The sequence below is a fragment of the Harpia harpyja genome, chromosome 4, assembly GCF_026419915.1.
Source record: "Harpia harpyja isolate bHarHar1 chromosome 4, bHarHar1 primary haplotype, whole genome shotgun sequence".
Lineage (NCBI taxonomy): Eukaryota > Metazoa > Chordata > Aves > Accipitriformes > Accipitridae > Harpia > Harpia harpyja.
In genome coordinates, this window is record NC_068943.1 from 50,253,004 (window position 1) to 50,279,460 (window position 26,457).

General features: G+C 39.2%; 1 protein-coding gene across 5 annotated transcripts in view; it reads left to right on the forward strand.

Annotated features, from left to right (window-relative positions):
• Positions 1 to 26,457, forward strand: part of CCDC85A (coiled-coil domain containing 85A) — an 82,668-nt gene that overhangs the window by 13,891 nt on the left and 42,320 nt on the right. Inside the window, exon 3 of one of the 5 annotated variants that reach the window (XM_052783996.1) lies at positions 136 to 2,553. The exons of the other annotated variants lie outside the window; for them this stretch is intronic. Within the exon in view, the coding sequence (XP_052639956.1) occupies positions 136 to 173 (38 nt within the window). The 3' untranslated portion in view covers positions 174 to 2,553. Of the gene's footprint in view, positions 1 to 135; positions 2,554 to 26,457 lie in introns of those variants that run through there. 5 annotated transcript variants of the gene reach the window in all.

Below are 26,457 nucleotides of genomic sequence, written 5' to 3' on the forward strand. Positions count from 1 at the left end.
TGCTTGCTTGTGTCCATTTTAGAATTTTTTGTAACCTGAAGTTAAATTTTGAATTTTAGTTTTTTGCAATACCATTAAGTCCATAAAGAAAACATGAAAGCAAAGCATTCCAACAATGTTTTTTTTCCTAACCAGCTCTCCAACCACCAAGACCAAAGGCTCTGCAGTCTTAACTAAACAGCAGAAGATACCAGAATCTATGTCTCCTCCAGGTACAGGTGCTACGAACTTTTTGATTTATTCCTTATTGTTGGAACTTGACAGCTGGTCTACTCTCCAATCAATAATGCTGAATGCTACATTTTGACAGCTTGCAATCACAGCATATGCAAATAATTTGGAGAACTAGGAGGACAAAAGCATCCTAAGCATATTAAAATAAATCCTAATTTCAGCATTAAGACATTGGTATTTGCATATTTTACCTTCTTTATGAATGTAATAAAATGGAAAGATTTCTTAACCTTTTGGAGCGTACTGAGAAGTTGTATTCAGACTGATAAAAATGAATTGCTGGATTGCCTGACAGCATGGAAGTGACTGATCAGACTGTCTTGGAAGCTTGGATCTCAGAGTTTTATCCTCTCAAGTCACTCCATCATCCTGGTTTTGTCAAGAATGAATTCGATAGTGCTAACTCCTTGTATTGATCACACTGCTGCAAGTACATCCGGTTGTAGACCCATAGAATACTGAAAAGATACTTGGGGAAGTACAAAAAGAGATTTAGCACAAAAGGACTTGCTTGACCCTTTTTCATGATAACTCTACAACAATCCAAATTAAACAAAGGGTATTGTACTTAAATGACAAGTAACACTTATGAACTGCCACCTGGAAATGTGTACTTCAGGCACTGAAGCTAAGTTTCCTGGGCAACATATTCTATTCCACCTCTGTTGCTTGATGGTGTTTCTATTTTATTTTATTTTTTTTTAACTGACCAAATTGACAGAGTTGATTCTGATATCAGTTTAGAAAATGGATATTTGAAGGATTAGTGAAGAATGTTTGAATGAGAAATAATTTGTTTGCTTTGAGAGCAAAATACCTGTTGAATTTGTCAATATGAAAAGATCTATACTTTAAGTGTAGCAACCCTTGGCTCTGTCTGCTTTGTGTTTCGTAGAGGTGCACTTAGCAGATGTATTTTTCAGTAAATTGATGTTAGATATTAATCCTACATGTCACTAAACCTAATGTGAGATTCTTGGATATTCATTGTCCTTGTTACAGGAGAAACAGGGTGTTGACTGTGAAGATGCAGTCAGGTGACACTTGCTCTCAAATTTAACATTTTTAATTAAGTGCTTTTAATACACCCAAAATTTTGTTAGGTTTTAATTGATTTGTTCTTGTAGTGCTGCTCAGAAATACATCATGATGCATAGGAAGCAAGAGGCTCTTGAAACTCATGGGAAAGGATCTGTAATGGAAGATGAAAGTGATAGTAGATTTTCACTGCCCAGAGTGAGAAAAATCCAGATAATGTTTGTATTCTGTTTATTAGGAAATGCTGTTTCCGAGGGAACCAGGAACATCTGAATTCCAAACACTGAGCCTCACTGGTCTGTGTTTTTACCTATCAGCATAGTATTCAGGTGCTTCAGGAGTATGAATAGTCGTGCTAGTTAAATGATGTATAAACCAGCCAGTTGGTTTACTCATCTAGCTAACATGACTGTTGATACGGTGCTTACTAAGAGCTAAATTTGTGTCCCATTGTATCTGGTGAAACACAGGGGAAAAGGTTCTTTGAGAGACAGTTTCTTCACTGCTCCAGAAGTCTGATCAGGAATCTGGAGAGGATAAAGCTGAGAACATTGTCAGTTTTAGCCACATCCAGAGACATTTGTTGCATACATAAAGAAACATATTTCAACAAACAGTTCTCTATTTTTAATGGTGTAAATCAGAAGTAGCTCTTTGACCTACAGATTGCAGGCCCAGTTCTTTTCTGCATGTAAACACCATCCCTTTAGCAGTCCAAATATATTTCTGATTCAGTGCTCAAGCCAGCGGCAAATCTGTGGAGGTTCAGGGATGTATGAGGCTGTAAATCTTGGCTTGGCACGATGCTGACTAAGCTGTCATCTGTGGCCCTGTCAGCTTTCAACTCCGTCGGGGCTCATCCTCCAAGCCATGCAAGATGTGGCCTGGTAGCTGCGAACCAGTCAGCTGGGCTAGAGGCTGACTGTGTGGAGGTGTGAGATTTTAGTGATAGCTGGTCAGATAAGGCTTGGTATCAATTTCATTGCATGCAAGTTTGCTAATGCCTGTTCCCATTGGGTGGGGAGTATTCTCAGAGAGATCTGAGCATCCTCTGCCTTCCTCAAAATCAAGGTGTGCTCCTCACTGCACAGGTGACTCTGGCTTTCTTCACCTTCTGGTATGGCATCGCTGCAGTGGGATCATCAGATCTTGTATCCTGTTATCTTGCTCTGGTTTTGTGAAAACGTGTTTTTAATTGTGTATTGTGCAGAAAACTTAACTTAATCCTCAAAACCACGAAGCCAAACTCTGAAAAACCCAAACCCAAGTATTTATCAGATCTGGAAGCCACCAAAATAAATGTTCAGTGATATCTATTTTGTGTGTCTGTGGTACATTTAAATTTTGTTGAATTCATGAATACCTGGCAGAGGGAAAGACTGAAAATCTGTAACATGTTGGTCATCAGGCTAATGGTATTTATGCATCTTCTGGAAATTATCATTGCACTAACTCCATTCTTTTCAGGCCCAATCTGTTGGGCCAAAACCTTTTGCCCTGGTTCATGCTGCGTAAGCTTGCTTCTGTGTTTCGGTGAGTCCTGTGAGCTTCTGAAAGGTCCAAAGCAAGTCTGTGATCTCAGAGGTGGGGACTGTGGTATCAGCCAGCGGAGCCAGACGAGAGGAGGATGTTGCTGGTTTTCTTTGCTCACTTAGTTGTTGTGGAAAGCCATCAGAAAGTCCTCTCTTTGCTCCAGCTTCTAACTGTGGAGTTTGAGCTGGCGGAGGCTTGTGGACCAGTCTTGCATGACTGTTAGGAGATAAAGCAGCCCTGACTAGAGAGCTTTGGCTTTTCAGCTGGAGATGGATTAACTCATGGTAGTTCTATCCCTGGAGATCTCTCGTGTGTAGATCAAGATAGCATCAACGTGTGGAACTTGCATAGATTTACGTGCGTGAATGCTCCCCTAATTGTAGCCAAAGTATCGGTTGCACAAAATCACAAAAAATGACTTTATGAAGTTGAGACCTTGATGTATGTAGAGACCTATGGATGCGCTGTTAACCTGAGTAAATGCTTACACCTGTTAGTAGTGCCTGGTTATTACTTAGAGCTTTTTATCAGTAGTTCTCAAAACAATTTACTGATGAAGCAAACATTGTGATCATCTTGTGTATGGAGAACCTTGAGCTAAACAAATGACAAGACAGGATTAATCAGCCACCAACTAAACCTTAAATCCAGGTTTCCTGAGTTTTAGTTACTGATTATTCTGTTGCATCATACCACTTTTCTAACAGCTTTTTTCTTGGATTAGTCTGGTTTGTGTGGTGTAAAAACTGGGGCTGAGGGTACTCACATGCCTAGAAAACACCTTTATGAACAATTAGCTTCATACAAACATTGTCAATGTGTTTCCTCTCAACATCAACTTTTAAGGCAGTATTTCCTTCCTTCCTGAATTTCCTGAATTATGCTAACCAGGCCAGTGGGGAACAAAGCTATTCCTAATTATTTTTTGTGTGTGTACAGCAGGCATATTGGAAGATGTTAATGTACCTTTTGCCTTTACAGGGGTGCTTAAAAGTGTCCTTGCACATAAAGTGATTTACAACAAATCCAAACTTGAAGTGCTGCGATAGAAAAATATAGCTTCCTCTAGTAAAGCTGTCTTGTTTCTTGTGGCCTGTTTTTAATGTTGCAGAATAGTTGTGTGGCTGTAGTTGTCTTCATTTGGGAAATCAAGATGCTGATACAAATTGGATGGCATGGTCAGCTATCAGCTGAGGATTTCAGCTTGCTAACTGGTACAATCAAAAGGAGTATTCATCTTTCATCAGGATGAAATTTGAAAATGAAAGCTCTTACACGCTAAAAAAATGAGAACACAATATTTCGGCAAGATGGTAATTTGGCCCTTAGTATCAATCAATAGTGTGGCATCTTGTGAATATGCCAGGGAAGAGGGGAAGCGGTACTTAGCAGATATAAATCTCCATGAGGACTCTCAGTCTGAATATCTGTGTGACTTGGCAGATGTGGAAGATAGGAACTTGGTGAACTAGCGTATTTTGATATTTTTTTGGCTGAATGCCAGTAGACTCATTTCTAGCAGGTAGGTGGTTGCTGCTGCTATCTGTCAAATACTGCAGCCTGAAATGTTTACTTAAAGTCATGTGAAGCAGTGGCTGTGTTTGAGGGAAGACTGGGTAAAGGTTCTCGCTGTCTGTCAAAAGATGGAGGTTTCTCGTACAAAGTAACTGTAGCAGAGTCATTTCTAAAAATGTTTATGAATGGCACTGATCAGAATTCAGTCCAGGATGTTAAAGCTCCATAGTAATGTACACTCAGGGGGGAATCAGGCTTTGACGTTCAAAAATGACAGCCTAACCATTTTCAGTCAGTGATATGTGATGACAGGACTACAGTAACAATTCTTGTTATGAGTAAAAAGTTACTGCAATTACAGCAGTTTCCTGCCATTCTAAGTAGTGAGGTTTTAATGGCACTTCTTATGGTGAAATGTGGTCTGAGTGCAATTTAATGTTTCAAACCTGTGCAGAGATTAAAGAGGCATTCGTACTGTTACTATTTTAATCTTACTTATAAACTAGAACAAACACCAGGTTGTGTGTCCTGAGCATGATTTAGCAACCTGTTAGTCTTTTAATTATCTTCTTCCTAATTAGATTGGTCTGATTATTTGGTACTTAAAATAAGTGCGTATTTTTAAGTTCTCCGGGCAGTAGCTTTTGGAAAAAATTCATTGCTTTTCATTTTACAGGCATTTTGTCTTTCATGCTGAAGTACAGGAACATATGGCGCTACTTCTGATGTAGCACTTGTCTAAATATCTTTGCTTGTAAAATTTTCTGCAGAGCCATATAATTTTCTCCTGTAAAAACATTCCTAATGTATTTAACCAATTTTATAACTACAGCATGGGATTATCGTGTTTTTGTCATTGTAAACTTTTACTGGATGTAGGTCACGAAATTAAACTGTGAACCATGGATAAGAAAAATGAACAGTAAGTAGCTAGAAATTCAGAGACTAGTAAGAAATTTAATAGTGATAATTGCATAAAAAATAAAATAGTTTATCAAAACACTTCCCAGATATTTTGAAAGGGTCAAAATAGTAATTTTATTTTTAAGCTGAACCCTTGGGATATCACTGACAGTCAGTTGACATGGAATCCTCTAATACAGTGTCCATGATACTCACATAGTAACTAGTTACGTCTCACGTTTTGTGTTCAGTCAAGTGAACACGTTTTCCAAGTGATGGTGTTTCTTCTGTCTGAGCCACGTGAAGCTTGAGTCATGAGCATGCATTAAAACATGTAAAATAGCAACACATTCATCTATATACAATGAAGGGAAACTGAAAATATTTCTGAGACTGAAGAGTTTGGCATAGCTGGAAAAGTTAGAGGAGTAGAATAGCCAGAATGCTTTTGTATACTTTTGTCTACAGTGCTAGACTGTTATCCGGCATGAGAGATGATTAGCAGGAGGCTAATTGACCTGTTAAATAACCTTCTTCAGAAATGAGCGAAAATATTTATCTCAGGGGATGATGCAGACCTAAAACTACTCTTCTTACATAGCGGTGGGAAAGCAAGGATTCTGATTAACATGGTCTTCCTGAAGTAAAGTTAGTTGCCAAGGTAGGGGTATGTGATACACACCACCCATATTACCTGCCACTCTAGGAAATGCTCTAAGGTGTAGGACTGGTGCCAGGCTGATGACGGGGTCTTGTGCTGCCCTGTTGCTTCCCAGCAGCTATGTTATCCAGGAGCCAGCAGCTTGAGTGCATATGAGGATGGAATTGGGCAGACTTTGAAAGACAAGCTGCCAGAATACCCTAGCATGTCTTCTAGGAGTACGGGCAGGTTGTATTAAATGAACACCTGAAGCACTTAGAATAAATGACCGCTTGTCTGCTTTAGGCTCTTGTGTGCTGTGCTATAGAAATGCGTGTGTGTGCTGATATGTGTGCTGTAATCTTGCTTCTTGTGAAAACAAAATGACTCGCTGTGTTGTCATGTTGGAGATACTGGTCTAGCTAATGAAATCATTTGGGTTTGATACTGCTTCTGTCTATGCAGGTGGCTGACTTTATAGACTTGCATGTTCCCACTGAGTTCACAGGCTTTTAGGAGCAGGGTTGGTTGATTTTGTTTTGTTTTGGTTTTTTTTTTTTGAGTGGTGTCATGGAAATATGAGCTGGGACTTAGAAATTTATTCCAGGGGAAGGAGGCAGCAATCCCTTTTTGCCCATAATGTTCTGATCTGAAGGAAATCTTGCAACTTTTCTTTCAAGAAGTTCTATTCTTCCACTGTCTGCTTTCAATAAGATTGGGATTTGCCATGGAGAGTCTCAGTCCACATTTGAAGACAGTCAAAAAATTGCAATGCCTTTCTCTCCCCAAGGTGCTGCCTTCATTGATCACCCCAGTGCTGGGCTTGGGCCCTCACTGAAGACATGGTAGGAGCTGCCTCTGCAGCTTTTAGTAGCGCGGAAGCATGTCGGGCTCTCTCTGCTTCACTGGAAACAGTGAACCTAGTACAGAGCTCTTGACAACCCCTGTACCTTGTAAAACAGTGCAAGGGATGAAGCATCTTCAGTCTCCATGAAAAAGGAGAGGGAGAGAGCAGCTCCACCAGTCATGCTTGGGGGCCTGCAGCCCGGAGGCAGAGAGCTCTCTTCCCCAGAGCGGTTACAGATGGAGTAGCAAGTGCACAATTGCCGGATGCGGAAAGGAAAGAGGAGGATGAACTGAACAGGATCTCCTTTCTCTTCACTCCTGAAACTGGGTTCAGAAGCTGATTGCCATCTGTAGGGAAATGTCACTCAGGTGTGAAGGTACTGTTGTAGCTGTAATGGGACCAGTCTGTGTTTGATGCTGAAGGTTCGAGTTGCACCCTAGTGAGCACAGATGATAAAGTTGCTCAAAAGAGAAGTTGTAGTTTCTGAGGGTTTTTTGAGAAAAAGAAGCTAGATAAGGTTAGACAGATTCAGAGTTGTATTAAGGAGTGCATAGGTTGTAAAGTGAAGGACTCTGAAGAAAAGAAAATATCAAAGTGAAGGACTCCAAAGAAGGGAAAATGTCATAATCCAGTTACCTGAAGTTGGATTATAGTGGATTTACACTGTTTTTTAACAGTATCCCTGCTTCCAGAAAATGGAGGTGTGGGAGAGCAGAATTAGATTATAGGGGCAACCAGAGCTCCAGCATTTCCAAACTTGAAATGGTAAGAAATGATGTAGGTAATGACCACTTGATATATCACTTATTTGTGGGTGACAAATATAATAATTGAAAGGTTTTGTTAATGACTGTGCAGTTTTTAGTCAGTCTCAGATATCAGATTGATATCCTGCCCGCCTTGTTCTGCTATCAGATGAGAAATAGGACATGTATTAGAATATCTGCCAGCCATGGTGTAGCTGCCATCATGGCAGTGTTGATCCTGACTGACTCACGGTGGGCACTCAGGATTTTTACTTCCGTAGCATCTCTGAGCTCCCCCTGGCTTTTGGTGTCTTGAGCACTTGAAGGTGCCTACTGCAAGTCTTCTCTTGAGATTGAGAACGGAGAAGTAGGACTGCAGCTACTTTAGCAATTCTAGCAGTTGATAGTGTAGAAATGTGAATTTCTTGTTATATACCCTCTACTCCTCTACCAGAGTTTTTTGTAAGGCAGGATTCTTCCCCTGCGTATTGGAAGGCAGAAATCTTTCATTACAAAATATTTAACTTTTCAAACAATTGCTGCCATGACATAGGTGAAAAGTCTGTGTTAGTTGAACTCTGCTACTAAATCTGAGCTTTCCTTTTTAAAAGGGAGAAAGCAAAATATGTTTTCTATCCACTTTTTACTAAATTAATCTTGACTATTTGTGAAAGTCATTACTGTGAGTCCTTTGATTGTTACTGCTGTTGAAAAAGCAATTACGTTGGAAGACCAACTAAAAATCTAACATAAGGTTAAAAACTACAGTGCTAGTTTCGCTATCTGTTATATGGGGCAGAGATGGACTCCTGCTGCCTTTTATAAACACAGTTTAGACTATCTGCAGACAAGAACGGAGGTAATCCAGTTATTTGGATTCTCAGTTTTGCTATTAAATAGTTAAGTTCTTCTCTTTTTATAATTTCTTGCTGCAACAATATATATTCTTAAAAATCAATTTGTCAGCCATCTCTCTGCAAAGTGTGAAATCCATTGCACCTGCTTTAATCTGGTGGGATTTGACTGAAGATTCAGTGATGAAAATTGGACAGATTCAGTGATGTGGCAAAAGTGGCAAAAGAGGTTGAGTCTAGCAGTGCAGAAGGATCTAATAAAGATTTTCAGTGGAAGATCCAGATGGCTTTCACTACATTGCTCTTTCAGCATTGTAGAACTGCTTAAAAGTTTAGTGATGTGCATGTAAGCATAATCAGAATGATCCATCAGGCCAGGGACAATGCACGTTACTCTGAAGTAAAAAAATAGCTTAGTAGGTACGTTTGGTTGCAGTCGTCTTAATGCATTGAAGTTGCAGTTTCAGTATGTATAGCCTTGTATCTTTGGCCCTGATTTGTGGTCATTTACAAACAGCTGTAACCTAACGTGCTAAAGTGATGCTATTGTCTTCTGTAAGCTTTTCTGTGTGTTCCTCGTTTTAAGTACAAAAGCAGCATTTGCTGATTTGGGGACCTGGTCTTTTAAAGGGCAAAGTATTCCTCACTAAACTTGGCAGTACAAGAAATCATGTGGTTCAGGGAGTCTGATACAAACTTAAAGTTCAGACCATGTTGATAAGTAAACTTTAATTAAATTTAGATTTGGAAACTATGCTTTGGGCATTGCAGAAGAAATGTTATGCAGATCAAAGTAATAGATATTGTTGACCAGAATCCTTGAAAAGAAGAATGGTCTGGCCTTGTTTCCTTACACAACACAAACCCAGCTGAGAGTTGGGTGTGAGAGTCCTTGTAAAACACAGTGTTGTCCTCCAAGTGCTGCTTTAAGGCAGCAATTAATTAATGTTTTCTATTTGGGTTATATTTTGTTTCCGTTTATACATTGGGAGCAGTGTAGTAAGAAATAGGCTTAATTTCCTTTGTGTATTGGTGAAAGATGAGTGCGTGTGTTTTCTACCTCTGTATAATACAGCTCGTCAGATAAACTTGGGATCATATCCAGACCTGACGCAGTTTTTGTAGTTTTAACAGTACTATGCCTGTTCCCATGAAGGCCAGCTTTCACCTGTACCAACACCGAGATGTATCACTGCAAACCTACGAGTGAGTAAAAAGATGAGACTCCTGTAAAATGTTTGTTTTTCCTTGATTTATTTTTGATAGTGGGTTGTATATTATTCAGTGTGAGACAGATGTAGGAATTCCTCCTGGTTCCTCTTGTTAGTCCTTGTCTAGCAGCTGTTTAAATGACAGAGTGCTGTCTGGTTAATATGGCAGCATGAAGTTTATGACGGTATGAAGTTCCTATAGGTGCCTGTGCTTTAGCACTTGGAAAAAAAATCTCAGATTAACTGCATGGGGGAAGAATTTGATTATTCATTTTATGTGTGTCCATACATGGTAGCTTTTATTAATTTAGGGGGCCACTTGTCTCATTTTAAATCAAATAGAAAATGTTCACTCAGCTGCACAAATAGGACTATTCATCTATATAGCTATTATCATATCAGATTAATTAAAGTAAAAGCGGTGAATTAACTTCAGTTACAAAGGCTGCTATGCATTGCTTGATAATAATTTAATTATATGTTACATAGATATACGGCACCGTATAACTAACATGTTAAATTACAAATTTTTGGTCAATCGTTAGGAGGGTGTTTTTGTTTTGTTTTCTAGATTATCAAGAAACTTAGCTAAATAGTCTTAGAAAGGTTGTAGGTTTGAAGGAGTTCTTGAATAATTCGTAATGGTTAGTTTTAGCCTTATGACTATTTCTAACTATAGCCTTAAGTACCTTTCATCTCTCAGTTTGTCTAGATGGTAATTTTGATAAATTTAACATGAACCAAAGGTACTGTGGGATAGAAAACTTTCCTGGAATGTCACTGAGAAGAGAAATAGATTTTTTTTTTTCTTTTCCAATTGCACAGAGCTAACATGAAATTGCCTTTCTGTTTCAAAAAAGTGTAACCCCTGTCTGAGGCAGAGAGTGCAGAGAGTAATCCAATGTAGGTGCCTGGGAACTGCTATCCCACTGCCAGGGTATTTGGTGAAAAGTTAAAATGTTTATCAGAGAGGATTTTTACATTTCCAATTTCATTGTAAGGTAATATGTGCTTCTCAGGAAAATATATAGACGTGGGCTACATTCACACACACCACACACCCCCTTCCTTCCATGCAGTATAAATGCTTTTGTACAAAACTCCAGATAGGATGTGAACCTATTTGTGGGAAATTCTAAATCTGTTTCAAAAGGATAGGTCAAGTGCAAGAAAGCACACGGTGTGGTAACGTATAAGTTATATTGTAGCTATACAAATAAGCTCAATATTCAAATATACAGGCTGTGAGATTCAACAACAAGAGAGAAAGTAGAATTAATACAAGTGTTGCCAATCTATTACTGTACCAAGGGCAGGAAATTAGACCCACTCTCTGCAATAAATTAATATTCTGAAAGCCTTGCTGTGTGCCAGGCTATATCTAATGCTTCAGAAGAAGAACTATATGTGAGTAGCACTCGAGCTGTTATGTCAGGAACTGTGATTACATTTCTGGAGATTGGAATAATTTTTTGCCTGTTTCCTTTTGACACTGCTTTGGTGACCGCTAAGGGACAGCAGTGTTTGCTTGCTAAATAGGTAATGGTAGGCTAGTAAGATAACTGTTCTCCTTGAGGAATTGCAGATTTTAGTCACTGATAGATTAAAAGTCACAATTACTGTGAATATGATTTTGACTGTGGTTTGGTGCTTTTTCCTGTTAAGTCAAGGAATTGCACAAAGTATTTAACTGCTGTTCAGGAAAATAGAACTAGATGGGGAAACGCTATGGTGATGGTTGTTGAAGTTGTGGAGAGAGAGAAGTACATGATTGTGCAGCCTTTAGATGAGGTTCTGCTGTGCTGCAGTTATTCCTGTCATCACTTTAGGTGAGGTTAAAGTCAGTGGAAAGACTCAAGTTGACTCCTGTTTCTGACAGTTGGCCTGAATAGGCATAGGAATAAAGCCGTATGAGTGGGACTTACCTAGCAGTGCAGTGTAAAAGGACAGGCAAACAGAAATTTGTGGTAGGTGCAAAGCTTTATAACTTCATATAGATGAACAAGGTCTTTCTAAATTTATTAGAGACTTTTCTTTTGAAAACTTTTTTTTTTCTTAATATCTCAGATTAAAAAAAAGCCAAGAGAGTTGCCTTGGGTATGCTTTGGTCGCTTCTGAATGTCAGTGTGATGAGCATTTCAGATCCCAGTGCTGTGACCCTGTGTTCATCACAGTAACAGACATGTTGAAACGGTAAGTCCAGAATCTTGCAGGTAAATAGGCAGAACTCTGTGAATTTGTTGAACATATCTTAACGTTAGACGTTCTGGTCCTTGACTGTCTTGAATGAAAAGAGTGGAATATCCTTTTTCAGTCACCCCCTTTGCTAAAGATATAAAAAAGAAGAGAAATCCGTATACAAATATATCCTATGTTATTTCTTACACACACGAAGGAGAGAGATTCAAAGTAGAATCAAGAAAATACTGAACAAGGATTGTTGGGCCTGTTTTCTTGCCAAACAGCAGAGTCCTTGAAGCAGGAATAAGAATTACGATTGCCGGGAGTGACAATTGACCTTGCAACCCTTGGGGTGCTGTAGGTTAGCAGATGACATGGGTAGTTCCAAAGTACCGTTTCTAGCCTGTTCAACCCCATTTTGATTTTTAAGAAAAACGGAATGTCAGAAGGAGAGAGGAAGTTTGCTGCAAAGAACTGGTCACACAAGAATTCTCTTTTGATTTATTTTCACAGGAACATATGTTTCATACTTGATAGTCAACTCTTTCCCTAAATCTTTGTTTCCCACAGTAGTTAAAGTATGAAAAATCAATATGTATATAGTGAAGGAAACAGGTGGGGTTGGAATAAAACCTTGGCACAGTTGGCCACACATAATACGTCCTTTAGAACATAAACAGAGGAGAAAATTTCTTTTCCTCAATAAAAGAATGGCCGGTAAACCATGGGGAGAAGGGACAGAGGGATTTGGAAAATGCTTAAATTGCTTTAATTTCATTTTTGGTGGGAAGAAGAAATGGATTTGAATGAGAAATTGATCATACACAGTTTGATCCTCTTGTAGAAATATTGCCATTGATTTCTAGAGGAACAGGCTATAGCCACATTGTTTGCATGTGACTATGCTTTTCTGTTGGTATAGACTAATTCACTGACACTCAAAAAAAACCCCCAACCCAACCCAACCCCCCAAAAACCTCACTACAAATGAGCAAACAAAATCTACTTGACTGCATGGAGACTAAATTAACTTTTTAATCTGTAGTATGATTGTTATGCCAGAGCCGTGGCAGCTGAGGAGATATTTTCCTTGAACTTCTAGTCCTCAGACTAACTGCACACTTGCTGAGTATTCAGTAGTTGAAATGGTTAAGTAATTTTCTAAAAATCACATAGGTACATAAAGCTGAGACTTTTTGATTTATTTTGAGCTCTGAGGAATATAATGTGAAAACCTATTCAGGTTCTACTAGCTGGCCAGAGACTACAGTCAGTTTAATAATACACAGCTAAATTTACCATGATAAAGTGCTGCTTCATGCATGAAATAGATGCTGTGGTCCTGTGGTGGTGATTGATGATTTATTACCTTTAAAACTGTAGAACCAATGTGCAGAATTAATTTTCAGTGGATTATTCATGATATCACTTGTTTGTACACCCTGGAATCTTATACGATTGATAAATATAATTTAAAAAAAAACCCCAAAAATAAAATATGAGAGATTTTAAAATTGTGCTTTTCACAACAATACCCCCCTTTTCCTCGTGAGATGTTTTACAAACCTAATCTAACAGCAGTTTATGCTGCAAAAGATGTTTATAGCTTGCTTTATTCTGGTTCATTATCAAATTACTGGTCTTCTTTAAAGCTCTCAGGGGATTGACTTAAGCTTAAGTGTATAGATCATCCCTCTCTGCATGTTCCTTTGTTACCCACGGCAGTTTCTGGGCTGATCTCAGCTGACAGACCTCCGTTTGAAACCCCAGGCAGTGGGAGACCAGTCATGGTGAAATGCTCACATCAGGGCTTGCTCAACTAGGGGAATTCTCAGCTCTAAGTTATGTACCTGCTTTTATCCTTTAGCTTCTGGGGAGAATAACCTGTTTAGGCATAGGATTAGCAAAAACTAGAAAACTGAGAGGAGAGTCCATCCAGCAGAAGATGGATAGGGGAGAGGTAGGTTAGAGGCATCCTCTCCTAAAGAAAATTAGCAGCTGTGGTATGGTGTTCACTCTCTGGAGGGCAAGCACCCAATGGCACAGAGTTTTGGGGTTTCTCCTGGTGCAAACAAGACTTGCATTTGGTTCTTGCACTGTGGGGACTTGAAAATACCTATGCTGCTTCCAGAGTGGGTTCCTCAAACTCAGAGCTACGTAAATGTATACAGCTAGCCTGTACTGGCGGTCTCATTTTGGTAGTCTTGAATATATAAAATGAGCTCATGATGTGCATTGGATTCTGTAGGTGAGCAGCACATGTTAGAGAGTCCTGCCGGAGTAAAGAGCAGCTCAGCTGCTGAACAGCTCAGCAGCAGCAGGCTGCAGGGTTGTACATGTACTGGTGGAAGCATGAGTGTTGACCGCACTTCATAAATCCGTGGAGTTAGGCAACATAGGGTATATGCTCTGACAGTCTCAGTAACACCTAAATGTTGGACTTAGGTGAAACTTTTCAGGTGCTTAGTGGTTTTGGTCCATGCCCTACAGAGATCAGGTGAGCCGATGACTGCTTTGTTCAGGGGTTGTTTCGTAATCTTCCTTTATACACAGGCTCTTGTGCAGTTCCAGACTGACAGAAGGGCTTAGCAGTGTCTTAGCTAACAAAAGCAAGGACTCAGTATTTTACGTAATTCTTCATTTATTTAAAAGAAAAGAAGCCATACATTTGCAAGTAAGGCTCTTCTCAGCATTTGTAAGCTGAGCAGGGTCAGTCTGGGTCATTACCTGGATTTTTAACCTCTGGAAAAAACACAGGTGTGTTAGTGATGGAAAAAACATTATCTTTTAAGTCAGTCATAAATCCTGTGAGGGTTGAAGGTTGAAATATTAAGCTGAGATTCTTTCTACTTGTTATTTGAAGTCCCAAAGACCAAGAGCTTTAAAGTTTTTGCAAGGCTCTCTGCAAACGTCAGCGGTGGAATGTATTATCATTCACTTTTGCCAGAAACTGCTGTATGATGCTGTGGTGTGCTTCTAAGCAAACACAGCCCTGTATGCCTGTCTGCTTCGAGTCCTGAAGCAGATTCACTTTTCTTCTCTCATCACAGCACCTATTTATTCTCTTTATCACAACCATCTTTTGTCTTATATCGTCTGTTTGCCCCTTGTCACTGCCACTCTTCAGTGTTATATTTTTAGAAGATAAAATAGATTGAATTATAAGCAAAAATGCCTGCTGAGGATGGAAGTGGTCCAGGACTATGTCAAGAAGAGATCATTCCCATTCTGGGGAAAAACTCCCTTCTCTGACCTGTTTCCTCTCTTGGAAATGCTGTTTCCCTACACATCTTCAGAAAATCCAGTGCTAAAGAATTTTAAAATATATAAGCCAGATTTCTGCCTTTCATGGCTGGTAAAGTAAATAACTATCAGGGGACTCTGCAATCCCCCATACTCTGATTACGTGAGAACAACTGCGGTGCCTTCTGAGCTGCTCACAACTGATTGCTATACATTACAGATACCAAGCCCTGCAGTACAACAAACCAGTGAGTATTCTGTTTGGTAAAAATCAATCATGGTTATTCTTTCTGCATCTCCCTGTTTTTTTTATCTGTCATCTCACATTTATCAGAATGATCAGTGTTTGGAGTTTCATACTTAACATCTGGCTTGACTGTCTGATGAACAATGGTAGATATGAAAGATAGTTTCCTTAAAGGGCTGTTGGCATCTCAGTCTTCACCCGTGGAAAAACTGTAAAAAGTGAATGAATGTTGATGTTGCAGTAAACATGGGTTTGTTTTCAAGCACTAAGCTTTATGCTCAGTGTAGTCATAAAACAATGATTTCAACTTACTGACTTATGGAATGTGAAGTCATCAAACTTGTGTTATGGAAAAATCTCTTTATATTAGAGAAATGTATCTTAGGTCAAAATTAGTTTTATTTGTTTTTCTCAGCAGCCAAACCTCTGTGGGCTCTCTACTAGCTCTCAGAAATGATCTTCACTTGGCTGTACTGGTACTGTATGCTACTGCCTGAACATAGCAGAACAAACCTGGCCAAACCTGAGATCTGTTTGCTGTTCCCCCTGGTCTAGGCTTCCCACATTTCCTATAGGGGTTCTGCCTTATCACTGAGGATGTGCAAGGCATGAGCTCTTTCAGAACCACTCAGCCTTGGCTTTGCTGTCAATGGTAGAATATGTTTTACTGTTTTCTTTTGCAAATACTACTTCAGTTTCTCTTCTGTCTCCATGGTGTACTCTTCGCTTTCTTTACAACATAATAATAGGTTTTATTTATTATAATAATTATTATTAATAATAGGGGAAATTTTTTATATTTCTGAATCTCATCATAATTTTAAAATACCTTATGGTTGCTAACAGAAAAGACACTAAAATTTGTTACTATCCTTTAGACAGGATCCTGTGATCACTCTATCAAAGTCTAGATGGGTGATGATCAAACTAGCTCTCTTTTGCAGGAAGTGTTAGATGTGACAGATTGAACAGATGGCAGATTGGGCTTAATTTTTATATAAGACAAGAAAGGTGCTATGTATTTCAATGCTGATAAAAGTGTCCCTTCTTTGGACATTTTAGCAAAACAAAAATGGTTCCACAGGCTACGTGGGTAGAAAAAGGGGTGAAAAAGCCTTTGGCCAAGAACAGCATTATCCATCAAAAATATTACTTTTTGGAATATAAATAATTAGTAGAATTAAAACTTCTGAAAAGCTAAAAGTATTGTCAGACAGCAAGGAATGAGAGACAGTCTTGAAACAGGATAAAACTTTGGAATAGAAAACAATAAAGGACTAATAGCCTGGGCTTTAGATGCCTGTGAGAGCAGGGAAAGGAAGTTGACTGGAGCCATGCATTGGATCATATAAAGTGTTGTATTTCCAAAAGGCACAGGTATCATTCCAGCTTCTGGTTCTGGCAATTCAGACAACTTGAGCATTACACTTCTACTCAGTGATCTCGATTAAATCTTGGCATAGTTCTCTCTCTCTTAGATACTTGCAGAAGCTTTATGCTTGCATCCCAAGGCAGAATTTGGATTTGATGCCTACCTGAGGATATATTGCACTTTTTATCACGTGTCCACTTTGGACTATATGCTTCAATTTAGCTTTTCCCAGTTGAATGATAAAGGAATGGCAGAAACATAGTAAAGAAGGAATGAATGTCTGTCTTGTATTGGAAATCCAAAACAAATTTGGACCAAGTCCATCAGTGTGCATGAAGTCATACTACCTATGCACCCGCTAAGGCTGACACGCTGTAGTGGAAGTTTTGGTTCTTAATCTGGAGGGAACAGAATTAGAGCTCTTGTACGTGAAATGCCCCGAAATGTTTGCATGACTAATGAGTAAGGCAGTTGATTTGATGGAGGAGTTGGGGTTTTTTTTCTTACATATTCTTTTCCTTTGAGAAACCAAAACAAAATCCTTTCTCAGAGCTGACTTTTCCCAGGTGGGCAGTGTCAGAAGGAATCTGTCCTGGTTTCAGCTGGGATAGAGTTAACTGTCTTCCTAGTAGCTGGTACAGTGCTATGTTTTGAGTTCAGAGCAAAGAATGTTGATAACACTGATGTTTTCAGTTGTTACTCAGTAGTGTTTAGACTAATGTCAAGGATTTTTCAGCTTCTCATGCCCAGCCAGTGAGAAAGCTGGAGGGGCACAAGAAGTTGGCACAGGACACAGCCAGGGCACCTGACCCAAACTGGCCAACGGTGTATTCCATACCATGTGACGTCCCATCCAGTATAGGAACGGGGAAGTGGGGGGGGCAGGGATTCGCCGCTGGGGGACTGGCAGGGTGTCGGTCGGCGGGTGGTGAGCAATTGCACTGCGCATCATTTGTACATTCCAATCCTTTCATTATTGCTGTTGTCATTTTATTAGTGTTATCATTATCATTATTAGTTTCTTCTTTTTATATTCTATTAAACCATTCTTATCTCAACCCACGGGTTTTGCTTCTTTTCCCGATTTTCTCCCCCATCCCACTGGGTGGGGGGGAGTGAGTGAGCGGCTGCGTGGTGTTTAGTTGCTGGCTGGGGTTAAACCACGACAGAATCATAAAAGCCTCTGAAGGCCAGAAGGATAGTAAAGAAGTGCAAGATACAGTTTATAGGCAGTATTCCTTACACATAACACAATGAGTGGTTAAAACAATGAGCAGATTTGGTGTCAAGTTTTGAAGATACTGCACTAGAGCTAAGAAAAGGGGAGAAAGCTAGGAAGCACTGGGGTGTGCTGAGAGTAATTTTTGTCTAGATACAAGACATAAATAGTAGCTGTTTTGAAGGTAAATAGAGGTTGCAGGACACCAGAACTTTAATCTGCTTTTTGAAATTCATATCAGGGCTGCTTTGAGTTATGCTGAATGTGCAGAACCTGGAAACACATCCTGTGTCAGAGCGTAGAAGATCAGTGTTCTCTCCAAAAGTCAAATTCTCATGCGGAGTACCAGTCCGTGGGGATTACTCAGGGAGAGACATTCAATCACAGTAACTCGGTAATTGCTGCAACGTCAGATGTTCAATGTCACAGTCCGATACTAAGCTTTAGTGATGTTCTGGATGTCATGTCAAAAGGGATAGATCAGAAGAAAAGTGTCTGGGAATATGTTGCAGTGCAAGTAGTCTTGGTGCTGGCACTATTTTTGGAATCTTTTCACTTGCCTAGGCAGTATCTTGATGAAATCAAGTAAGACTGAATATGTTTAAGGTTTTGGAGTGGAAGGAGAATAATGATGATGCTTTTCTTGAAGCTAATTCTTATCTCACAGCCATTTCTTCACCTCTTCTTTCTCTGATAAGAGGTGGGTCTAGTTAGTTTAATCTTATTTAGTAAGAGGTGGAAAGCAGAGATTTGTTTGTTTGTTTACTTATTTATACATCTTAATACATCTTGCTGCTTTCACTTTCTTTCTCTTTTCTTCCTGAAAGTGTTTTAACAAATGAAAAGACACTGTAATGAGGAGGGAAGAAAATGATTCCTGACTAAAGAGCTGTGGAAATGAAATCTCTCATTTCCTTTAGCAGTAGTAAGAGAAGGACCTTGTGAATGTGACGCCAGCCAGCCAGCCCCCTGCAGCCATAGGGAATGGGTACCACTTTGTGCTGGTGTTCCAAATGACCAAATAAAAGTTTAAAATTTTAAGGGATGAGATGCCAAATCCTTAGCAAATGTAAGGTGGCATAGTGCAACAGACTTCTGACTGATTGAGAATTTGGTGTAGATTTTCAGATCTTCAAGCCGTTTCATACATTATATCAAATAATGAGAGCTCTTCTGGAAGCTGCAAAGATTTGGATAGTGGCCATCCCAGTGATGCATAAATTTTTCTTTTACATCCTCCTTCCATGCCCTGACTTTACTGCTTAACAAAATTAAAAAGTCAATTTTAACTGGTAAGCTCAGCCAGTACATTTTATGTAATTCATGATACAGACTTCACTAAAGCTGTATTATACACAATAGATCTGGTTGCAAGGTGAGGCATTATGTATCCATAACTCTTCTTCACTGTAATCAAAAGTATAACTACCTTAACCTCCATCTGAAAGCAGACCAGTGCTGAATTTTTTTTAAGGAATCCCATGTACATAATGTGGATCTTGTTAAATTTCCAATGCTGCTTTTTTTTTTTTAACTGCTTCATTCTGTTACCATGGCACCAACTGTGCATAGTTGGCCCCAGGCTTGCTTTTCTGCCTCCTATAGAAGCCTATGCAAAAAAGATAGTTTGTGGGTGTCTCAACAATGCTGTAGCTTTGAATGCACTCTCTTTAATGAGCTGACAGCTTAAGCAGGGCCATGTGTGTATTATAGTCTGATGCACAAGGAAAGCCTGGTAGCAAATCCAAAGGTGATTGATGCTGCAGCAGAACTTTAAAAATAAGATTAATTTAGGTGGTGGGTAGAGTTGTCTGGGTTTTGACCAGTCAGCTTTGGGGTTCAAAGCTAAGGGAATCAAGCTCCATACCATGCTTTATAGGTTCTTTTATTTACAAGCAAGCAGCTCAGCTGAGATCTTTTTAGCCTGACTTGAAATTCTAGCTTGATGGTTTTCTGATAAATAGTCTGTCTCCTGGCCTTTTCTGAAACTTTAGGAAGAAATGCAAGCTGTGTGTAAAGTTGCAAGAAGAATAAGCTGTATTTCATTTTTACAGGGATTTTTATCAGCCGCTATTTTATTGTGCTTATACGTTAACACCATTAATTTTCAGGTGCGTTCCTTAAAAGTTTAAAGCTTACTAAAAGATGTCAGATTTTTCCAGTATTTCCTGGGAATGATAAAGGAAGATTTCAGCAAAGATGCATCAGTACTGGATTAAAATAGAATATCCAGCATTGTACAGCCAGTGTGCTAGGTGTATTGCTTATATTCGAGCCTCTCTCTCTGTTGCAGCTCAGACTTCATAGGGGTCTGGACAGGAAGACCAGTTATCTGTTAACTTCAGAACAGGTGAGGGCATGATGCAGATGCCGTAGTGGGGTTAAACAGCAGGACCCATCTCTTGGTTAAAACAGCATCTGTATTACTCTGCATTTGATTTGCACCTCAAAGTATGTCTAACAGGTACGGGTACATGAACTTCTATGTACGCTTTCTGGTGGGGTGGTCCTTACTCTCATTTGAAACATTTTAGGTTAAAGAAAAGGAGGCAAATGCCTTGTATCTATATAGACTAAATCTCCTTTCCTTTAATTTCATCATTCTACATTTGCTGTTCATAAACATAAGGCTGGCCTGTGAACTGCAAGAGCAGGTCTACCAGCTGGCATCTCTTCCTTGTGGTCACTGGCCCTTGCTATAGCGGTGCAGGAGCAACCAGGAAAATAAATACCTACAAATTCACACAGAAAATGTTTTTGCTATCGACAAAGTATTGACCTGGCAGGTGAATGGGAGCTGCTTTTGATTTCTTGCTGGCACGTGCTCTCAGTGATTAGTTGCCTTTTGTGAACTTGACTGTGAAGCGACAGAAAGCGCTGGCATTCCAACTGAGGAGAAATACGACTACTCACCTGGACTTGACCAAAGTCTGCTGCCTGAAAATCAGGCATTTATAGTATATGCACCCATGGAGAAAGTGCTGCTATTGTATTTGGGACACTTTATTACTATATCTAACACTGTTACCTCTAGTGAAAACCCTTACCTTTTGCTTGTTAATTTTTCTTACCTTGCTCTAAGCTCATGCCACATGTCACTTCTTTCTGCCTCTAGATGACTACTGCCATATGTCTGTAGGTTCCTAAACAAGAAGAATAAAAGGACTTTTAGGCAAGTGATGAGATTAAATTGACACAGTATAGGACTGGAACTGAAAATGTTAAGACTACTTCTATGCCTTCAAATGCCCTTTTACCAACTAAGAAAAACTGCCTTTAAATAAATGGTTGGGACATGAAAAGAGAGTGACATTTGAAAGAGAACAAAGGGAGCATCTGCAGAATTCACAACCAAGGTGTGAGTGAGTACAGGAAGAAAATCCCAGTTAAAGTGGCAATCGAACAAAGATTTTCCCCAGAGAAGGTCTCAAATATTTGTCCTTCCGTCACTTTTTTAAGAAAAAGATTCAAATGTCTTTGGGAGTAAAAACATGTTGTGGATAATGTTTGCTTAATATGTGAGTCATGCCTAGAGAAACAAACTTACTCAAGATGCATTCCATAGCAAAACAAACTTATTCAAGATCAACTTAATTGAATATCATAAATTTGTCCAGTTCTACTGGAATTTGTTGTAAAGTCATCATACTGTATCAACCTAAATATTTTTAAAAAAGATATTCTGTCTTGTTATCTGTCTTGCTAGTGCTAGCAACCCTCTCCCACTTTTATATAATTTTTTCCTTGGTGGCGTGAGTCGTTTCCTGTTACTTAGGTTTGTGAGGCTAAAGAGTTTGTGGCCCCAGTATGACCACGGTACTGTCCAACTAGGATAACTTCAATAGGAATGCGAAATAACTAAGGCACTTTGCCCAGTGCTAAAATGGTAGCATTATCAATATTGATATTGAACCTGGGCGTTACAGCTGAAAGGAGGTCCTATGCATGTGCAGCATTGGTTAGAAAAAGCAAAGATGATGCTAGGTCACGTGCGGTTGTGACTGCTGGGAACGTGGTATTGCATGTATATTTTGTATAAGCTTTGTTGTAAATATTAAGTGAAGTTCTGGTCACCTCTGTCTTGGGGACAAAAAGATAATTAATTGGTGAAGGCCAGTTGGAAAAGACTTTAATCTCTGAGGAGAAGAGGAGGAGAAAAAAATTGAAAATACATAAACGGTGAGTAACTGCAGAGGACAGACTGAAGCTTTATTTTACTTCTAGAAAGTATAGGAGATGCTCTATGAAATATAGTAGCAGAAGATTCAGAGTCAATGAAAGAAATGAACATGTTGTTTAAATATATAAATAAATTTTACAGCAAAAAGCTGTGGTTGATACTTAAAAGGTATTTATAATTGAAAAAAGACTGAAATGTGGATATTGGGAATGTTCAGGGTCATCATAATTGACTGAAATAAACTGTGTTCCACAGTAATTACATTTCAAGATTCTGTTTACTCCTGTCTACTAAAGAACAGGGTGTGTTCCCTACTAAGATGGACAAATTAACCTGCGTCAGCCTGCGGTGGGGTGTTTGCCTGTTACTCTGCAGCATCTTGAACTAACCACTGAGAGACTAGTCTGACTTCAGAGCAATGTGGCAATTCCCGTTTTGCTGAAACAGCAAGTTGATTTGCCTACTTAAAGGCTGTATTCACCCTTTTATGCTGAAGCTTCATTTCATACTTAAGTCCTATTCCATCAATTGTTTGCATTACTTTTTTTTTTTTTTAATAGATCACTTCAGTGCACAGACACATGCTCGTTTGATGGGGAACCTTCCGTGAAGTGTCTGCCTGTATTTGCAGTATAGACACAGCTAGTATGCATTGTTTGGCTTGCACTCGAAGTGAGCTCATTGTGAGGATGCTGTGATTTTGAAGTCTGTAAGCATTAAATACTGTAGCTTACTTTAGTGCGAGTGGATGGTTATAATTAAGGGAATTCGCAAGTAGGAACTTTGTTTAGGCTCTGTGTGCAGAAATAACACCATACGGATTGAATTCTAAAGATGGACACACTTTTTTATATGAAAATGCAGCTGAACAGTTAGGAAGGAGGTTGAATAGACGTAAGCATGAAACTAGGGTGAGAGAGAAGCCCTCCAACAGTATCTGCAAATAAGAGAGAAGGCATTACTTACTATGCATTCAGCAGCATCAAGCAGGACAGAAGCTGCAGGACCAAAAAGGAAGAGGTGCACAGTACATGAGGTGTTTGGTTTGGGGTTTACCTGCTTCCTCCCCTCAGTTCTGCACACCAGCGATGTGATGGGGAGCACTCCACATTGATGTGTGCCTGGCAGCTCCCCTCTATAGCTTGTCTACAACCCCATCTATTTTTACAAAAGGCAAGTCTTTTCCTAGGATTCTGCCTAGCACCAGGTGGGAGAGGGTCAAAACATCAATAGGGACTATTTTATTACCATTAGGAGACAAAAGGTGTGATAACTTCAAGTTACATCTTCTTAACCTGTGCCCTCTGCTATCCTGGCCCTCTTTTTCTGATGTAGTCACGACTTACTCTGGGTCAAGCCTTAAGAGCAATACCCAAATCTGTTCAAAAACAGAGAAGACCAAGTAGACTGGTTTCTACTTTGACCTGCTGCAGCCGATGTTGGTCACTGCCCTTCTGTGGCTTTCTCTCTTGGCCGTCCCTGCTGTATCTTATATTAGCCTTGTAGGTTCACTGGGCTAGATTGCAGCAGCTTCCCAAATGTGCCTAGCAATGGGAAGACACAAAGGAATCTTGTTCTTCCCACAAAGACTATATACACTAGACAAACAATAAGAGAAAAAAGAGATGTGAAGAGCGCTACACCAGGCGGCTATAATGATCAGTGTGGTGATAAATACACTGTTTATTGTTTATATATTTTCATATTTTTTTTGTACATTCTGCATGCATGACTAAACAGAGTAAATTCCCTTCCTTTTCTCGTGAATTCACCCACTCATCTTCCACTCCCCTAGCTGCTTACCAGCTTTGGTTTATTTTATTTACCTTAAAGTGAATAAATTTAAATGAAGAATTAAATAAAAAGGGACTAAGTAAATGGTTTTGACTTGCAGTTTCCTGTAGGTTTCAGAACTGGGTCATTTGAAGGAATTTAGATCTTGAATAGAAACAAGTGAAGGGTTGGTGCTTGCTTTCATTTGTCATTTTGCTAGAAGTGTAATAAATCCTAGGTAACGGACTAGGATGTTATTGTTGTCAGATTGATAAAGTCTGCATGGAAAGTACTGTTGAATTCTTTTAAATTACAGAACTGCCAAATTATAAACAAATTCAGTGGAACACAAGAAGTTCTTATGAATTTTATCTCATTTTACAATGCACAATATCAAGCCCTTTATTAAACCACCTAAGGGATGGACAGTGAGAATCAAGAAGTCTGTTACTGTTCCCAGGGGCCTACTCCATCCCTCATTTATTTGACTTCTTGTTTTTACTAAAACTAGTATGTCTCGTCTAGAAATGATGTAATGCTGTCAGACACACACACAAGCACGCCTGCAGGTAGATGAGGTGGTAGCTTCTCTGGGGTGACAGCGGGTATGCAGAGCATGACCCCTTTGCTGCCTTTTGAGGGACATGGTGAAAACCATATTTCTGTGTAGCACAAGAGTTATTTCCTGTTTTCTGCTTATTAGCTCATGTACGTGAGATAAATCTGATCTGTAGACTTCACTGCAGGAGAGTGCACAGAGGCCATGTAAAGATGAGCAGTGCTTTGGAATAGATTCTAGGTCACAGGGGTTTTTTTTATTTTATTTTATTTTACTTCTTAAGATATAAATTTAGAAACTCATTAAAGCTTTGTCCTTATGGATTAGACATACTTAAAACAACTACAGGATTTTCTCTGAAGGATATGATGGAATTGGTTGACAAGATTAAGGACGGGCAAAGGGTGTCATCCAAAGCCCACAGAAATCAGTGAGGAGCTTCACTGACAAAGGGCTTTGGATCACGCCTTCAGAATTTTACAAGGGGGGAAAAAAAAAAGCTTATTTTACTTCTTGGATAAGTAATAATTCTTTACTACTTCCTAATAGAAACCATGGGCATTGATTTCCCATAGATTTGTGTGTGATGGTTTGTAAGACTAATTTTTATAAATGGTTTCTGTTTGCAGGTGTAAGCAATCTCTTACTGCACTGTCTGTACAACTACCATTAAACAAATCGTTGTTATTAGCATGTACTTTTTTTAAAGCTTAATTTTGTTTAAGCATTTTTTTTTTTAAATCCAAATATCTGTAAAATTGCAAGATGGGAAAAAATCCATATCTAGTTCAGATGGCTGAGAAATCTTTGAGAAAATTGGTTTGAAAGCATCTTAAAAAGATGGACACAGCTCTACAGTTTTGACTGTGTAATTCTAAATCCTATTAATTCTAAATATAATTGCATGAAAAGAAAAGGAAGATCAGGGAGAAATATAACTGCATGGAATAAATGGGTCTCTTAAATACATGTACATTCTGCATTGGACTTACTTGCCCTGAAACCTTATTTTTATCTTACCTCAGGTAATAGATCTCTTTTCAGCAGTTTCTTTTTAGAGTAACACCTTAGCCAAGGGAATATGAAAATTATAATCCTGAAGTCCTGTTTCTGGAGGTTTATAACTCAAACATTGAAACATTTACTCTCAGGTGAAATCTGCTGTGTGAGGTCTCCTGGTGTCCCGGCAGGGAAGTTTTGCTGTTCCATTAACTGCTCTTTGGGTTGTATGAGCTCCTCAGAGGTGGCTTTCCTGAATTCATCTTTGTGTAGGACAGCAGTAGGGGAGGGTGATTGAATGGCGTACCCACAATACTGTTGCTTTTCAGGCTTTTCACCGTTAAGATCTCAGCTGAGAACGCAGTTACAGATGGGAAATGCTCTGACTGTTCAGGGCTCAGTATTCTTGTCTGAAGAATAATTTCTGAAACGCAGAGATGACTGTCCACCTTATGCACTTTAAAGCTGTGGTTGGTTTCCAATGTCATCCCTTCCCTACTGTATTTTGTATTGTAGCCTGTTGTCATGATTTACAGCAGACAGCAGTTGCTGAGAGCTATTGCACCTGAATAACTGAATCAGCAAGTGTCTCACTGCATTTTAAGTGCCTAATTGCCTAATACCTTTGTAGAGCCTCATGCAAGAAATTATTTTAGTAATAATTATTTATTAGATTCTTATAACTGTTACCTTTGCCTTGAGGGCAAGAAGTCCTTTTAGTTCTGTGTGAACTGCAGCTGCTGATTTCTGCTCTTTTAAGTGCTGAAAGCGTTCAGGAGCCTGACGGAGGCTGCTCTTCTCACTGGGACTTCTTTTGCAAATACCTTTTTCATTAACCCAAATGTTACAGGATCTAGCTTCTTGGATGTGCCTAAATATTGAGGTACTGAGGATTACATGTGCTAGCGGTTGGATGGGAGATACTTTTGAAATAAACTGGGATTTCTTGAGGAGATGGGCTTTGTCCTGGGAGCTGTGATACATGGCTAAACCTTTGTACTCTTAATACCAACTTTGAAAGCATGTGCAGGATCAGGTCTTGAGTAAAATTAGATTGGTGTGAGTAAAGGTAGCAGATCTGATCCTTACTTATGTTTAACTAAACAGCTACTTTAAGTTGCTGTTAAGAAAGCTCTGGGTATATCGTAGTTACTGCTGTAAAC